Genomic DNA, 17,689 nt, shown 5'->3' with positions numbered 1-17,689 from the left:
TCAAAAAAAAACTGCACTAAAAAACCCCGATAAAAGTCGTTTTGTACGGTTTACGTATAGCGGTTTTACCCACCCTGTACAAGGACCCACCCAACGTCTGGGTACTGGCCTACTGGGTAGTCAAAAGTCAACCAAAACTTAAAGTTTGATTGATCCCCTTCCTCCTCTCTGCCGCTCGCTCCGCCGCCGCCATGACCGCTGCCGCTCGAGGTCTCCAGTCGGTCTCCCGCGCCGCCTTCTCCTGGCAGCCGGTGGGTGAGAACCAGCAAAAGACTACTACCTAAACTCTGAAGCGCCGACTGACTATCTGACTAACCCCTTTGTCCCTCGCACCAGACGGGCCGCGCGCAGCAAACGCTCGCGGCGGCGGTGAGCAGGTCGGGCGTGGGGCTTCACTCGGGTGCGCGAGCCACCGCCACGCTACTCCCCACGCGCGCCGGCGAAGGGAGGTACTTCGTCGTGGAAGGGGAGGAGACAAGGGTCGCGGCGGAGGTTGGGAATGCTGAGACACAGTCCCCTCTTTGCACCACACTGCGGAGTGGAGGCGGCGCTGCTCGGGTGCGCACGGTAGAGCATCTGCTCTCAGCGATGGAAGCGCTCGGCGTCGACAACTGCCGCGTCGAGGTCAGCGGCAGCGACGAGGTACGTGCGCTTTTGCTGATGCTGTTACAGTAGCTGGCTAGACGCTGATGCCAAATTCCACTGCAACGACAAATGTTGCAGTGTGTTTTGTTTCATTTTTATGTGAACTTTTAAACGATGACAGGTTCCTTTGCTTGATGGATCAGCGCAAGAGTGGGTAGAGGCGATACGGAGCGCAGGTTTGTGTGTAGCCGAGGATATCAGTGGAGAAAAGTTGGAGAAAATGGCGCCTAAAATTGACGAGCCTGTTTACTTGCGGAAGGATGATTGCTTTGTATCTGCATTCCCTTCCTCGCAAATCCACATCACCTATGGAATTGATTTTCCAAAGGTATGTCTCATCCCTTCCTCTCTCTTTTTTGTTTGGCCTATGCTCATCCCTTCCCTTTTTAAGGACATGAAATGCTAGTTTGTTTTGCTCATTCATTTATGTGATTATCATAGACTCTTCTACCTTTTTAGTGTTGAGTGGTTCTTATGTCCGCTACCAAGTGCTAACTATGTGATTGTTATTTGCTTTATATTTCCATTGAATGATGCATTGCCTCTCAAATTAAAAATGTTAAGTAACTGTGGAGCATGATGGGGAATAAGAAACGGATAGAATTTTGTTTCTATGAAATTGATCTGAGGCCAGCACTATCCAGAGTCAAGCTTTCTTGGACCTTTGCTTCCGTTTTCTTCATGTATGTCATGATCTGGTAGAGGCCCATTGGACTCTCCGGATTTAGCCTTCAGTTTGGCTGATTTTGCACATGTTGTGTGTTTTGCTCGAGTCGGAATTTGCAGAGCTTGTTAACATGTTATGGTGTTGAGGCCGAAATAGTTGTTCATACAGATAATGTGAGGCTTAACATTTTTGTTTGTTTTTCTTTGTGTTCTTTTCTAATAATCTGATGATCATCTCAGGAAACAGTTATGATGGAAGTGTAAGCATCTTCATTTTTCTTATCTGCATTAGTAAATGCTTATGCAAGAGTTGAGGTTGTGCAAATGTCTGGTGTTGGCAAGGACATGAACAAAGTTATCAGTTGTCACTACTTCCCAAGTGTGAATTTTCATAATGTGCTAAAAGCATTTTGAATATTTACTTAGGACTTGAAAACGATGAATCCTATTGTAGGCACCAGCGATTGGATGTCAATGGTTTACTACTTTCCTCGATGCTAATATATACTCAAGCAAGATAGCTCCTGCAAGAACTTTCTGTATATTCGAAGAGGTTTGCTCATACATTAAATGAGTTTATCTATCCATTATGACTGCTGCTTTCTCCTTTTTTGGCTCTAAATATCTCCCGTGCTACAAACCTGTAGTGGCAATTCTCTGTAAAAAAAGAGTCTGTAATGGTATTATCATTAGTTTAATCTGTATTTGCATGTAAAAATTACTCCCTCCGATCCACAATAATTGTCTCAGACTTAGTGCAAATTTGTAATAACTTTGTACTAAATCTTAGACACTTATTATGGATCGGAGGGAGTAGTAATTTTGCAATTTGTCTGATGAGAATGTGAATTTGGGTTGTTTGATACATATTGCCCTAACAACTGTGGTTATGTGATAAATTTTCCAAAAGTTGGGGTTTTGTGTTATTAGTGCCTCGAAGATTGGGGTTCCTCCATATCCATATTTACTAAAAAAATAATTGGGCATGTCTTTTTCATATTGCGTATATAGTATCATGGCTTTCGTGTGAGAATCATGACAGTGCAACTTAACTAGCACATGGTTTCATTCTCATCGGTTTCATAATGTGTGCTTTGAGAGTTTATATTCCTTTTCACCTCTACTAATCAGTACTGGGATGAATCGTTCATGGGATTCAAGTATTTCTTTCATTTTCCTTGTACCCCAGGAGTCCAGTCTTCCTTTTATCTTTTCTGCTTTGATTTGCAGAATTACCGGTTACATCTTACATCCCTCTCAGCAATTTCCTGGCCTTGTCCTCATGAATTACATATAAATGCATACACTAACTTTTGCATTCTGTGATGAGTTCTACAGGTTGAAAAAATGCGTAGTGCTGGGCTCATCAAAGGAGGATCACTAGAAAGTGCTATGGTTTGCAGGTGAAGAATAATATGCTAGAATTTGTGTCTTATTACAGTTCATCTAGCGTTCTCTAGAACTGTGGATTGGTGGGTTTCCTTTTTGACATAGTTCTCCAAAATACATCTGGTCTGATGATGCCTATGTGTATGAAATATGGATACTTTGGCTTTCGAAAAAATTTCTCATGCATAATTCAGTTGCAGTATTAAGAACTTGGTACTTGTTTATTTCTGTAAATCCTATGAAGGATTAGCTGAATAACTAACTAAACCAGATGGTTCTAGTTCTTAGAGACTTAACTGCTTATCTAGTTCATACTTCACATAATAGCTTTGCAGTAGCATTACAGGTGCTCTGTACATATTATACTACTTTGCAGTTATTGACCATCCTCATGTCAATTTAGTCATATAATGGTAGTTGTTCTGCAATTGACAGTATGACTCGTGGTTGGCTGAATCCACCACTGCGGTTTGAGGATGAACCTTGCCGACACAAGGTCTTAGATCTCATCGGTGATTTCTCACTTCTTGCTCAGAATGGCAACCAGGGTTTTCCAATTGCTCATGTAGTTGCCTATAAGGTATGTTCTGTAAATTCATATTACTATAACGTTATTATCGATGATGTGGCAACTGCATTGCATGTTCAAAACATATGAGTGTTGTCACTGGTACTATAGGAGTATTCACTGCTACCAGATTTGGGTTGGCGTGCCCCGTTTAGTCGCTAGACTATATGCTTGTCTAATGAAATATGGAACCTCTTGAACCCCTGCACGCTAGTTTCTATGCTGTGATGTAGAATACGAACCTCATATAATTGGGTATGCATTTGTGTTCCTTGATAATTTGGATATGGAAGTTTGCTACTGTACACTGGTTAAATTATCGTCCAGTACATCTTTCATTATGATCGATAACTCCGTGTTCTGTTGGTGATTTATCTTCTAATTGAAGAAAATCTTGAACATTCATGAAATCTCCAAGGTACTTCAAAAATATACATGATATTTACTTTGTTTTAGACAATAACATAAAATTTATGTGTGGTTCTGTTCAGTTTTTTGTGAATTCATTCAGGCGCCAACATTTTGAGTTTGAGTTTGTGATCATCACATTAACTTGCCTTTTCTAGCTTTGTATCAAGAGTAAAATGCACCTGAGGTCCCTATTCTTTCGCGAAGGTGTCAAGTAGGTCTCTACTCTTTGAAAATGCACGTTTAGGTCCTTATTGTTTGGTAAGTGGTTCATCCCAGTTCCCTCGCCTGTATGCACAGCTCGGGCCGCATGACGTGGCTGCCACCTAGGCTTTGGGCCCACACATCAGGCGACGACGTGGCGTTCAATCTTACAAAAAAAAACCGCGTGGCAGATGTTCCTAAAAAGAAAAATGTGGCTACCAAGAGAAGGATGAGTTCTGCAAGAGTGGTAAAAAGATTCCCTTTTTTAATACATGCAGATGTCACTAATCCTAGGTGGCAGCGCCACGTCGTCGCCTGACGTGTGGGCCCAAAGCCTAGGTGGCAGCCACGTCATGTGGCCGGAGCTGTGCATACAGGCGAGGGACCTAGAATGAACCACTTACCAAACAATGAGGACCTAAACGTGCATTTTCAAACATTAGGGACCTACTTGACACGCTAAAGAATAGGGACCTCGGGTGCATTTTACTCTTGTATCAATTACCCCCTTTACAAAAATAACGTTCAATACCATTTATAGTGGTAGGCAATAAGACTATGCAGTCCATGACGGTGAACACTCTGAATACTGACACCTGACCAATGATAGATCAGAGATCTAGTCAAAGTTCGGCAAAAGTTACAGTTCATCTGACAGGGAACCCAGACATTAATTACCAAGTAAAAAAGTATGGTTATTGTGACAGGTTATTCAACTAAAGGTTTCACAAGTTGCAATAACACTCATTGTTCTGATTGTGACCTTGCACTACAGATCACCTTTTTGTTTTTTTTGGCACATCACAACATCTTGCTTCCAAGTACTGCTCTGCGACATGTGGTTCTGTGATAAGGGTTTATCTGGAACCATAGCATGTTCCCTGCTAGGGGATATCTGACAGAATGGATTGTAAATTGTTGTCCTAGTTTCGTATCCTATGTTATCTTTTATGCTACCCCTAGACATCTGTAAATCAGTTTGTGACATCTGAACTTAATCTTTCCTTTTCTTTGACAAAGGCTGGCCATGCCCTGCACACTAATTTTCTACGTCAGCTATCGGGAAGGATCACGGCAGACCAAGAAAAGCTTGCTTAGCAAGTCTGAAACATATGGCTGGTGTTGTTCATATGTTGTCGCTGCTGGTAAGGAGGCAAAATTCAGGATGATCGTCTGATGGCCTTCATCTTAACAGTCAGACCAGTGTCAGCTTTATAGTTCGATTAAAATCTAACACCTCTCTATGTATTTCGTTTACAAACACAAAACGCCGGAAAAAAAAACGCTAGTGTATTCATATCATTGACAAGCAACTTGTTCAGTTACCTGAACTGTACCATCGTACTTCCAGAATATTTTGTTTTAGGAATCATGTATGTGCTCCGGGTGTTGTAGTTTTAACTTTGGAGGTTAAACTGCTAGTTGTGCCGAGAAACAGGCAGGCATGCGTTATTCCCAAATATACGTGAACATCGCACAGGCTGAATTCGTTCCTGTGAATCTTCCGTTCGATTTGGATGCAGAAAGCTGTCATCCATGATCTATGGTCCAACCGGTGGTCGCCGAGGCGTCGCCACGTCGAAGGCTTGCTGCCTGGATAACTACGAGGTGGCACCGGGATGCGGATGGACTGGACTGGACGGATGGGTGGACGTGAAACTGCGAAAGCGATGCCTGTGTAGGGTAAATGTCTTTACGAAGCAGTCATCGAGTGGAGCAGTCGACTCGCTCTGATGGGGATTTAGCCGACCGAAAGCGCACCGCGCCCGGCCGCGTGCGCGTTCCCGGAAGCGCGGTTGCCCGCGGCGATGTTGTTGCATTGTCTCCCTGTGCAAAAACCCAAGTCAAATTTGTCTTCCTTGCCGAGGCGTACTGGCGCCCAAAGAAGAACTGCGCAGAGCTGACAAAACTGTTGTGTAGACGTTGGGTTTCTGTTGGCAGGGCAGGTGGTTTCATCGGAGTTGGAAGGAAGGTATGCCTGGCGATGGCGGCCCTGGCTCCTGTCCTGGGTGATTCATGGTTTTGTTCCGGTTCTCTTGACGCACAATTGCGCCCCCGAAACTGAACGGTAATGCAAGTGAGCCCCCCCCCCCCCCCCCCCTCCTCTTGCGCCCTTGCCGAGCGTGAGCTTTCCTCCGAGGCTCCGACGCCGTGGTAGCCAGTTTTTATTCTCACACTAGTACATTAGAGGAGCAGCTGCTTGTAAAAATAAAAGGGCAATTCATCTGTTCGACCTGTCTAAACCCACTCTGACTAGCATTTCAATAGTATTGTGCTGCGGCTGTGCGTGCCATGCACGAAAGATTCGTCGTCAGGTGGATTTAGTTAATTATCCACTGACTAACGGAAACATGCGTGACCACATATCCTCTCTCGGGTGGACAAAAGAAATGACGACGAAAAGAACTCCAAGATTCTCCAGCATCTCGGACACGCACTGCTGGTCATCAGTCGTCACTGCCACATTTTGGAGGTTTTCGTACACGGTAGGGCTATTCGTGTTAGGAGCTAAAACAGTGTATACTGTATTTCTATTTTCTAAATTACTACAGTATATACCCGGCTGGCAGTAGTTTGGTGCTTGCAGGGAGATATGAAGCCTAACTACTGCTGCATCATGCGTGCAGCGTGCAGGGATATGATATCTCAAATTGCATTTCTCCGCCAAAATAAACTCATGTTGCATTTTATTTATATATTATTCCTCTGGTGGGTTTAATAAATGGAGCATGCATCAGTTTATTTTTCTCGTCAGGTTGATCAGCTTGGAGTAATGAAATACGAAGATAGCCAAGTAGCTTGCCAAATGCCAGGAGAAGTACCCATATGATTCGTCCATCATGTCCTGCCTTGGCCAATGTGCTAGACTGGCAACCTAGTGGATAGTACATCTGGTTTTTTTGCACGCTGTACTAAAGGCCAAGTCACATCACATGCGACGCATATACTGGCGTCATCTCGCAGGCTCGCAGAGTTACAGACTCTGCATCCAATCATCGGCTCATCTATCCTAGTCATAAGAGTACTTCGTGCCTCTAAAAATAACGGCGTACTTCGTGGCTTTCTCCGGCGCGGCCAACTTTGCTGCGACGGTGGTAACGCGAATTTGGCACACTAATGTACTGATATATTCCTTCCGTTTCTTTAAATTCTTGTTGTGATCTTGTGCGTGGTCAAATAATGTACTTCCTTCCTCGTCCAATAAAAAATGTCTCAAGTTTGTTAAAATTTGGATATATCTAAACATGACTTAGTGTGTAGATGCATTCAAATTTGGTCATAGTTGAGACATCATTTGTTGGACGGTGAGAGTATACACATTTCATATCAATGGTTTGTTTACAATCAAAAGGTGACGTGGTCTGGAAATGGTGGACGGCCACCACCAACAAAGATCTTTGAGCACAGATACACATGTTGTTGTGCAACAGTGGCGGAGTATATATGAACCTCTCTAATTGACAAGATTAAAAAATTAGAAAATCCTTGCACCAAGATTAAACGATGGAAAAACCATATATATGGATACATGAGCCATGTATTTAATTTCCCTGAGAATGTGATAGAATTTTATTTGTTTTGGTAATTATGTTCAAAGTCCAATGAAAATTTTTTTGTCAATAAAAATGATCAAATTTGGTGCTTGTGGCTTTCTTTGGAACCCATGATTATTAAAGCGTGCAGCATAGAAAATGAAAGGTGAAACCAAAAATCAAAATTTACAAGGAAGAACAGTTGTTTCGATGAACTATCCGAGAGGAAGAGGCAATGTTACTTGTGTCGCTAGGGACATTTGTGCCATTATAGTGATTAGTAGGATTTTGAAGGATACTTTAATGATGACTAATAGATTGAAAAAGATTAGGTAAATGATTTAACTTTTGATTTGTTCGCTTGCCCCCTCTTATTTTCGCTTCAAGTTTCGTCACCCGGAGTCTCATATATCGAGTCATCGACCAATTTTACATTCCAGAATAGACATAGATGCAGCTAGCAACATCTAGACGTAAACACGAGGATCTAAAAAGTTGCACCTAATTTCAGTATAACTAAAAGCAATGTTTTTTATTCCTTTTGTATGAATGAATACACAAAAGCAATCAAAACTCGCAAGCTCACAATTTATTGCTGTATTTCCAATCCAGCCAATCCACCAGCCGTGTATTACTCCACGCTAATGAAAGTTAAGTTATTCTAGGGTAGGAAATCTTAAAATTATGGAAAGAAATCAGTGGAAAATCAATAGTACAACCTGTTTTGAAAGGAAGCCGCCAGCTAAGCGCACACGCAGCACCAGCCGCCGCAAGTGGAAAGCAAGAGAACGCGCGGCAGAATCATTAATTCCCAATCGCTCGCCCCTGACAGATTTAATACCAAAATCTCGTATTTACTTCCTTTACTAATCACGCTTAGCGATTTAGTCTCCTCTTCCCCAAGCGCACCACCTCTTCTTCCTCGCTGCTGCTGCCTTTTCCCCGTCTTCTCTCTCCGTCCGAATCCACAAGTCCAGGGGCAGCCGAGGAGCCGTCGTTGGACGCCGCCGCGCGCGCGATACCGGATCTGCCGCTGCTATGGAGGCGATTGGCGCGTGATTATCCGAGAGGTGCGGGGCGTGTGGGGACGCTGGTGCTTTTCGCGGGAGATGGCGCCGCCGGAGGAGGCCGGCGGCGGGGAGTTCCCGGTTGGGATGAAGGTGCTGGTGGTAGACGACGACCCGACGTGCCTCGCTGTGCTCAAGCAGATGCTCGTCCAGTGCCGCTACGACGGTGAGCGGATTGCCTTGCCCATCTCCTTCCCTTCTCGCTTGCTGTTGGGTGACATCGTGTTCTTCTGGTGCGACCTGATTAGTTTCGGTTGATTCGGTTGCTCAAGTTTGGCACCTAATAAGTTTCGCTGCTTCATACCAGTTGTGTGCGTTTGTGTTTTAATTTGTCCGGAGTTGGAAGGCTCACGCTTAGGAGTTTGCTTCGCTATTTCCGTGATTCTAGGAGATTTAGAACGGTCTTGTAAAATCTTCTGTTATCTATAAATTGTGTTTCCTTTTCCCGGATTTCTATATCTGGGAATGGATTTGTGACATATATATGCATAAGAACTTGTGATCATGTTGGAGATCTGAGTGGATTCGTTGTATGAGAATAATCTGAGCAGGCTCATGTCTATTGTTGCTTCTATTTCGGAATGCTTAACCCTTTAGTAGAAGAATTAGGATTAGATTCTGGGTATTCACCTGAGCTTGGAAAATAACACGTGCAATGTCTTGGTCATATATATTCGTGTTTAGGCCAAATGATTGTAAATTGTTGGTGTAGACCTCGGTTCTTTTCAGGGTCATCACATCAATCTGGGACATACTAGGATAGCCTCCCCACAGTTAGTATTACTGTAATGCACTGTCAATATAACCCAGACAGCATTGCTGTATCCATTCTCGGCTCATTGAAAAATGCTGTATCTATAATTTGAGCATAATCCTTGTTCTTTATGTTTGTGTTTGCTTAGCCCCATGTGGTGCGAATGTACAGACGTGTAAGTTATGCACTCAGTGGCTCCTTATTTTGTTGTGGTGCTGTTATTACTATCACTTAATTTTCCGATTTCATAAGTAGTGTATTTACTAGATATTTTTATGGGTAACATGCCCTAGGAGCTTCCAGGTTAAATTATTTAAACCTTCATATGGGTTGTTTGGAGGTTATACGTAATAATACATGCAATAGATTGGAGCTTCTTACGTCATGCTGCATGCTTGTATGTGCTTAGGTTTTTGTTTAATTTTCCTATTCATTCGTAGTGTATTTACTAGGTAGTCCTATAGGTAGATTGCCCTAGGAGCTTCAGGGTTAAAGCTTTTGGAACTTCATATGGATAGTTTGGAGGTTCTACATAAGGGCACATGCAGTAGGTTGGATTTTCTTACATCTTGTTGCATGCTATAGACTTTTTTTTCTTTTCTTTCGGCTATATTTAGACACATTATAATCATTTTTTTCTTGTGCAGCTACAACTTGTTCTCAGTCCACAAGAGCATTAAGTATGCTGCGAGAGAACAGGCGTGGTTTTGATGTTATAATTAGTGATGTTCACATGCCTGACATGGATGGATTCAGGTTACTTGAACTTGTAGGCCTTGAGATGGATCTTCCAGTTATTAGTAAGTAAATATTATTATTTTCTATTATGTATGTTTACCAATAAATGGGAAGCAGTATTAAAGATTGTTGATGAAATTTCAGTGATGTCTGCTGATTCAAGGACAGATATTGTAATGAAAGGAATAAAACATGGAGCATGTGATTATTTGATTAAACCTGTCAGAATGGAAGAGTTGAAAAACATCTGGCAACATGTTGTAAGGAAAAAGTTTAGTGGAAACAAGGAGCATGAGCATTCAGGTAGCCTAGATGATACAGATCGGAACAGGCCAGCAAATAATGATAATGAGTATGCTTCCTCTATAAATGATGGAGCTGATGATAGCTGGAAATCTCAGAAAAAGAAACGGGATAAAGAAGAGGATGACAGTGAACTAGAAAGTGGAGATCCTTCTAATTCTTCCAAGAAACCAAGAGTAGTTTGGTCAGTTGAGCTCCATCAACAGTTTGTAAATGCGGTCAATCACCTTGGAATAGACAGTAAGCTTTTGGTACCTGCTTTTGTACTCCTTAATTTTTGCCATGGTGAGATAGGCGCTAGGCAGAGGCAAAAGTAGGAATTTACGCCTAGCGATTGTTTGCACCTTGTTTTTTGTCAACTTTCTTATCTATGAGTAAATTATTGTAAGTAGGTTTTGCCAATTATAAATGCCTTCTAGATTGTTTCTGATGAGCAATTTTGGTTACTGTTGAACACCTGTGCTTTAGAAGTACGCCAGATCTTTCCACTTTTGTGTTTGACTTTTTTTTATAATTTTTGTACAGAAGCTGTTCCCAAGAAAATTTTGGAGTTGATGAATGTCCCTGGTTTAACTAGGGAAAATGTTGCCAGCCATTTGCAGGTTTGGTTATGCCTTCATTACCTTTTTATATCCATAATGAGCATGATATATTGGACTTTTAGCATTGTCTACGATTCTAAGTAAGCATGTACATTTATACCTCAATGTTGCTCTAAGGATTTCAATTTAGTCAATACAAATTAAGGGCTTATTCTCAGAATTAGCTTGGACTTTCTGAGACTTTAGTAACTACAGGGCTGCTCCACTCGTTTGCTCTAAAATTTAGTTTGTATCAGGTTCTAGATTTTTTAACTGAGAAAATAATGTGAGAACACAAAATAACCTTTTTTGGCAATATTTTTGGAGATGGCTAAGGGCATCCTCAACAAGGGGTACTACACGGGCACCAAAAAATTAGTGGCCAATATGGAGGAGAGAGGAATGCCACAACTAAGTAATGGTTACCTGAAGAAGTAACAGGTACTACACGGATACCAAGACAGCAAAGAAGATGACATGTGGGTCCTGAAAAAATGAAACACATTAAAAAAGAGAGAGAAAATTTAGTACCTCTACTAGCTGGTACCTTGTTGGAGATGCCCTAACTAGAATTCATCATATATAAGTTGAAACTTACTGTTTGTTATCAGCCAATCAGTATGCTGAGTTTATTTCCTTGCATTAACTTTGTCAGTTTTCTGCGGTAAACATGCTGACACATTGCATTTTTTTTTCTTCAATCTGCAGAAATTCAGATTGTATCTGAAGAGAATTGCTCAGCATCATGCAGGAATAACCAATCCATATTGTACCCCTGCTTCTAGTGCTCAAGTGGCCTCATTAGGAGGACTTGATTTCCAAGCTTTGGCTGCTTCAGGTCAGATCCCTCCTCAAGCTCTGGCTGCTTTGCAGGATGAGCTCCTAGGACGAACTACGACCAGCATGGTGTTGCCTGGAAGGGACCAGTCATCATTACGACTCGCTGCAGTCAAAGGAAATAAACCCCAAGGAGAGAGAGAAATAGCATTTGGTCAGCCCATATTCAAGTGCCAGAATAATTCATATGGGGCATTCCCACAAAGCAGCCCTACAGTTGGAAGATTGCCTTCTTTTTCAGCTTGGCCCAATAACAAACTTGGTATGGCAGATTCAACCAGCACACTGGGAAATGTGAATAATTCCCAGAATAGCAATATCGTCTTGCATGAATTGCAACAGCAGCCAGATACCATGCTGTCAGGAACCCTCCATGCTCTAGATGTCAAACCTTCTGGAATAGCTATGCCATCTCAGTCATTAAACACTTTTCCAGCTAGTGAGGGTCTCTCTCCTAATCAGTCAGGTTTTCTAACAACCATTCCTCCATCCATGAAGCCTGAGCCTGCTCTCCCAAATTCTCAACAATCAAACAATCTGTTAGGTGGGATTGATCTGATTAATCAAGCTTCAACCAGTCAGCCATTCAGTAACAGCCACGGTGGAAATCTTCCTGGTCTCATGAATCACAACTCCAATGTGATGCCATCACAAGGAATAAGTAACTTTCAAACTGGGAACATTCCGTATCTGGTTAATAATAGTTCTATTGGAGTGGGCTCTAAACCACCAGGTGTTCTAAAAACTGAGAGCACTGACTCTCTTAACCAAAGCTTCGGCTATATCTGTGGTAGCAGCCCTATGGACTCTGGATTGCTGTCTTCTCAGCCAAGAAATGCACAGTTTGGTTTTCTGCAGAGTCCAAATGATGTCACTGGTGGCTGGTCTCTGCAAAATGTTGACAATTATAGGAATACTATTGGGCCAAGTCATCCAGTGTCCAGTTCATCTAGCTTCCAGAGTTCCAATGTTGCTCTTGGGAAATTGCCTGATCAAGGACGAGGAAAGAATCTTGGGTTTGTTGGGAAAGGTACTTGCATCCCAAACCGCTTTGCAGTGGATGAGGTTGAATCTCCAACTAACAGCTTGAGTCACAGCATTGGAAGCAGTGGAGACATCCCTGATATTTTCGGATTTAGTGGACAGATGTGAAGAAGGCTTTTTGAATTTGTAAGTAGGTAAGTATCATTTTCTAGTCTTGGTTACCGATACATTGGTTCCATGCAATGCCATCACTCGTACTTGTTGATTTGACTCCACGAAATCCCCTTATCCCTATTTTTTTTTCTTGGTGCATTAACTCTGTCATCATTTGTGATATTGTTTCTTTTGGACAATAGTCGATTGACTTAATCAGCTTTCAAGCAATCAATACCTAGTTTCCTATCTATTTTATTTTTTGACATTTTGTTGTGATCGTTAAACTCTCGTTGTATCTACATGATTTTGATCCGATTTATTGTCATTTGGTAACTCTTGCAGCAGCCTTTCTCAACTTAAGCACACTTTAGCAACCTTATCTACCCCATTGGCAAACCTCGTGCATTATGTTCATTCATAAGGAAGTTCATTTGACTACTTTCTCTTTTTTGGCTGATTGAAGAATATACAGTACAATAGTTTAAACATCTTTTTTCTGACAGAATTGTTTGCCTTGTGCAGGTTCATCACTGGAAACAATTTAGTGGTTTGATGAATGGTTGCTCGTATATTTCATTTCATCTTTCTCCTCTGTAATTGGTTTATAAAGGGAATAATTTATGTGACAGCATGTTGAATCTTGGTTTATAGAAAGTTTTTCCGTTTAAAATACTTTGAATTTGAATTATTTTCCCAGTTCATGTCTCCTTTCTAAAAAGAATTGCTCGTATTTCTTAACACAGTTATCCCTAGCATTTATCAAAACGGAAATTGTTAGAGAAACCTTATCTCAACTTCAGTTGAGAAATTGCAATTGGTTGAGTTTCTGGTCGAACTCATTTTCTGAAATACATGCTCAGGTTTCCAGACAACTTTCTGGTTTCTGAACCGGTCTTGAAGTTTCCTGTTATGTTGCGCATTTGTAAGTGGTTTTTTAGGCATAGATACATTCATACCTGGGCAAATTTGAGTCACTTAATATGAAACGGAGGGAGTAGTTTGAAAAGAGATGCAAATCTAAATCATTTGGAAGTGTATAGATACAGGCATGCAGCACTTGGAAGCAGCTGCCACCGTAATTTTCTTTATGAACGGAGAACTTGTAGAACATACTAGTTTATTCGATTAGGCGATTTTAGATAAAAACCGGTGTAATTTACCGGCCCGGTACGTTTTATACTTCACAGATCCACTTGCGTCCTGTTTGGCATCCCCGTTTTGAGATGTAATGTAAGCCCGGGTAAAACGCAAAATACACCTCGTTCGGGCTTGTTTTCGAGACGCGAGGAGGGGATCGCGTTTTTTCCCCTCGAACCGGCGGCGCAGCGCAGCAAGCTCTCACGCGAGGGGATCAGGGGAGGAGACGAAGCTCGACCCCGGCGCCCCGCCTTCGAGCCATCGAACCCGCGCCGGCGACCGTTCCGCGGCGGCCGGCGAATCCTCGGGCGGCGCCGACGAGTCTGTGACAAGTCCTGGCGACTCCAACGAGTCCAGTCGCCGCCGGTCCTGCCACCGTCTCGATCTCCTGACCTCGCCGCTCCTCGTCAGGTCGTGAGGCTGGAATTTTTCGCCAGAGGTTTGTCTCCGTCGTCTCCTCCTCCCACCTGTAATTTCTAGCGTTCTTGCTCTTCTTTCCAACTTGATTCTTCCCCAAATCCAACCGAAGCAGCTCGTGCTGGACGAAGCCGTGGATCTGCTCTACGGCGGCGTGGTTGGGAAGGGAAGGCAGTAGTGAGATGTGGGTCCTCTTCTTCCCCTCTCCTTCTCCCCGTTTGGGTAATGAGGCCTTCCTGATCCGCCTCCCATCGCCGCCTCCGGCCACCCCCCAACACCGCCTCCTTCCACAATAGCTCCATAGACAACATGGTGCTATTGTTCTAGTCAGCCTCTGGCTATGAGATCCGAAGAAATAGATCGACTGGGAAACAAAGCGTACTGTTTCTGTAATTTGTAAATTTTGGAAGCACACTGAACCACAGGAGTAGAGTTTGAATGTTCATGTTAGATGCTTGATTAGTGATTCCATTCAATTTCGACATGTCTGATTAGTATGATTTGGAAGAGTGTATGTTTAGCATCTAAAACTGCAGCCTGACTAATAAATTTAGCATGACTATTGATAGCGACCTGGTGGTCAGGGTTTAGTACTTGGTAATTTCAGGAAATGTCCTTTTTGTCTTCGGATGATTACCAGCCTTTGCATGTTCCATAGTTTGCATTTTCTGTAATACAAAGTAATTTACTCTATCATCTATATCAGAATTGAACTGACTTTTTAATAAAGACCAAGACCATATGGACTGCTACTCAGTTTTCTGAAATCCTAGTGCACTGTTGCAGAACTTTAGCTAGCCTCTTAGAAACCTTCGGTGTTTTCACACAATTTAGACTTCAAAGTCTTTGTTGACGGTCAAAAAATTTGGCATGAACTAAGAAATGATTCTATCATTTGAAAAAAGTGGCAACCAGAACTTCTGTGCTCTATTTGATTTAATTTAAGCCTTGTTTGATTACAGATCTTCTGATTTAGTTAAGCTTTGTTTGATTGCAGATCTCACAGACCTTAAAAAGCTGAGAGGGAAGTGAGTAGGAAAGTCTGATGACGGAAGTAGTCTTTTCTGTAGCAAGTAATTGTTGAGCTACAAAGTAGGCTTGTCATTACTGTAATTGGTGTTTTGTTTATGCCTGCTAAAAATCTCATGGCACAAGATTTAAGGCATGGTCGTAACTTTCTTACTATGTTGTTTATTTACCTATTACTCCTTTAATTTTTAGTGAAATATACCTGGAACAGATATTATGTGTAAGCCTGAGTTAGTGTAATGATGCATCAGAATTTGTGATGAAGTGATCCTTGAACTCTCTGCTCAATATGCAAGTAAAAAATGAATCTTTGTTGCTTCAATCGAATGTAGCTCTGGTTCTCCTTAAAATACAACAATAATCTGCTTGACTGATTCCCTGTCTATCAAACAGCAAATTTGAACAGAGGGATTGTAGAGTATTAAAATGAAGGGTATTCCAGGGTATTTGGTGAAGGGTGTATTTTCACCAAACACTCTCCCTAAAATACTCCCCAACACCCTCTAACACACTCTTGCCAAACGAGGTTACTGGTTGCGGCGGGGGGGGGGGGGGGGGGGGGGGGGGTGGTCCCACGAATATCAGTACTCTCTCCGATCCATATTACATGTCTCAAATTTGCTAAAATATGAATGTATCTATGTTTAAAAAGCGTCTAGATACATGTAATATTTTGACAAATAATTATGATAGGAGGGAATAGTATTTTTCTGGATAGACTGTCACCAACGTGACAATGCATGATCATAGTGGTACTAGGAGCTTATGGTGGTACGTCTGGCTGGCTACTGTATCCACTGTCGTCCAACCGGTTGGTTTTGGGTTGGCTCTTCTTCTGCAACGATGGATTATCATCATTCAAAGGCGGCTAGCCCTTGCATCATCAGGTGTGGTTGACTGCCTGACTGCTCCTTCTGCGGACGCAAAAATTACCTCATGGCGCGACTTCTATTGCAAAGCCGTTGTTGGGCAGTAGCCGATGCGAACTAGATCGGTTGAGGCAGCATCTGATCAGCGTTGGGACTGACTGTACGGCAACCAGCCGGGGCCGTGGTGGATGGTGCCATGGAGGTTTGGCAACGATGACTTCGTTTGGTGCTTCTTACCTACTCTCAGGGTAAGGGGCTATTTGGTTTGAACCGGGTTTCCTAATTATTATTTTTGAAGGCATACGCCAGTAGGCATACGCTTATCTGTATTTATACGAGTAGGAAAACAATACATGTAGGAGTACAAGTACAGAGAACAGATCGGAAGGATACATACAGCTGTACTGACTGAACCAACCATCGAAGAAAACCATATCAAAACAAAAAGCAACGGATTCCTTGGTCCTCTTCTCCAACGCATGAAGCACCGCGCGTTGAACACCTCTACCGCCGTCGCCGTCGAGAGAGGTGACAGACGCCGGTAACCTCAATCCAAGGATCGGAGGAAGCCCTTCGCTTGAAGCTTTGAGTGGCCGCAGTCGCCACCTACCCCGAAGAGCAGGATCTGAACTCGCAAAGCACATCGGCCGGAGGCGATTTCCAAGACAGAAACGCTCTCCGAGCTTCACTCGCCCCGGATCCGGGCTCGCTGCCACGCCGCCTCGCCCGAGGCAGCCGGATCCAACCACCTCCCGTCCAGCTCGCCAACAGTCAGCACCGAGAACCTTCCGAAGAGAGACGCGGGTACCACCACGCGCCGAAGCGACGGGCGCCCACATCTCGACCCCAAAATCAGGTCGCCACACACCTGGAGCTCCAGACCGCGGGTGCCCCGCCCTCACCAGCCCGCGAACGACGCCGAGGCCAACGCCGCACACACGAGGAGGAGGCCGGAGGGACTTATTCATATGAGGCGGCGCTGCCCTCGCCTCACCACCGCACCCAAGAACCCTAAACCTAGACAAACCTAGGACTACAGCCCCCAGCGAGCGGAGATCCGAGTTCCCCTCCACCTCCCGGCGCCGAATCGACGCTCGGAGGCGATGGGGAACCACGGCCTCGCTGGCGGCGGTCACCAACCCCACGGACGGACCCCTGTTCGCTTTTTCTGGAGAGAGGCTTCGAGACGGTACGGGAGGAGACGAGAGAGAGACGGGTTTCCTAAAAATTTAGCTATCCATAATGTTGATCAAGATTTTGTTTGCCATAAGTTGGCTAACCTTGGCCATAAGAATGTCTAGAGCCGTAAAGTAGCATTAGTACACCAAAAAAGTTCCAATCATCCAAACAAAGAACCTTTTTTTTTGCTTGGTACAATAATCTAGATATTAAAATGTGATCTTT

The 17,689-nt window shown here is 43.2% G+C and overlaps 2 protein-coding genes across 4 annotated transcripts; both read left to right on the top strand.

Annotated features, from left to right (window-relative positions):
• Nucleotides 1-102: 102 nt before the first annotated feature.
• LOC100840183 (probable UDP-3-O-acyl-N-acetylglucosamine deacetylase 2, mitochondrial) lies at nt 103-5,315 on the top strand. Of its 3 annotated transcripts, none has more exons than XM_003561827.4 (7): nt 104-251; nt 337-642; nt 767-973; nt 1,766-1,864; nt 2,650-2,714; nt 3,136-3,280; nt 4,901-5,315. In XM_003561827.4, exons 1-7 carry the CDS (start codon nt 192-194, stop codon nt 4,976-4,978), a joined length of 960 nt encoding a protein of 319 aa, XP_003561875.1. In that variant the 5' UTR covers nt 104-191; the 3' UTR covers nt 4,979-5,315. The 3 variants fall into 3 exon arrangements, with proteins under 3 accessions (XP_014754492.1, XP_003561875.1, XP_014754493.1); XM_014899007.2 differs by having other exon boundaries at nt 151-255; XM_014899006.2 differs by lacking the exon at nt 1,766-1,864 and having other exon boundaries at nt 103-251.
• A 2,964-nt stretch (nt 5,316-8,279) lies between these two features.
• LOC100821963 (two-component response regulator ORR21) lies at nt 8,280-15,680 on the top strand. Its single transcript, XM_003558408.4, has 7 exons — nt 8,280-8,646; nt 9,882-10,034; nt 10,117-10,515; nt 10,801-10,877; nt 11,565-12,871; nt 13,356-14,409; nt 15,385-15,680. The coding sequence occupies exons 1-5, from the start codon at nt 8,523-8,525 to the stop codon at nt 12,843-12,845; spliced, it is 2,034 nt and encodes a 677-aa protein (XP_003558456.1). The 5' UTR covers nt 8,280-8,522; the 3' UTR covers nt 12,846-12,871; nt 13,356-14,409; nt 15,385-15,680.
• The last annotated feature ends 2,009 nt before the right edge of the window (nt 15,681-17,689 follow it).

The sequence above is a fragment of the Brachypodium distachyon genome, chromosome 1 (genome assembly GCF_000005505.3).
Source record: "Brachypodium distachyon strain Bd21 chromosome 1, Brachypodium_distachyon_v3.0, whole genome shotgun sequence".
In the NCBI taxonomy this organism is placed as follows: Eukaryota; Viridiplantae; Streptophyta; class Magnoliopsida; order Poales; family Poaceae; genus Brachypodium; species Brachypodium distachyon.
Note: the sequence above shows the minus strand (reverse complement) of the source record. Positions and strands in the feature narration are given on the sequence as shown.

Excerpts from the sequence above, each read along its gene's own strand:
- LOC100840183 (XM_003561827.4), top strand. The coding sequence starts at position 192 with ATGACCGCTGCCGCTCGAGGTCTCCAGTCGGTCTCCCGCGCCGCCTTC. Across the intron at positions 974-1,765 it reads ATGGAATTGATTTTCCAAAG|GCACCAGCGATTGGATGTCA; the intron begins GTATGTCTCATC and ends ATCCTATTGTAG. Across the intron at positions 2,715-3,135 it reads GAAAGTGCTATGGTTTGCAG|TATGACTCGTGGTTGGCTGA; the intron begins GTGAAGAATAAT and ends TGCAATTGACAG.
- LOC100821963 (XM_003558408.4), top strand. The coding sequence starts at position 8,523 with ATGGCGCCGCCGGAGGAGGCCGGCGGCGGGGAGTTCCCGGTTGGGATG. Across the intron at positions 8,647-9,881 it reads CGTCCAGTGCCGCTACGACG|CTACAACTTGTTCTCAGTCC; the intron begins GTGAGCGGATTG and ends TTTCTTGTGCAG. Across the intron at positions 10,035-10,116 it reads GATGGATCTTCCAGTTATTA|TGATGTCTGCTGATTCAAGG; the intron begins GTAAGTAAATAT and ends ATGAAATTTCAG.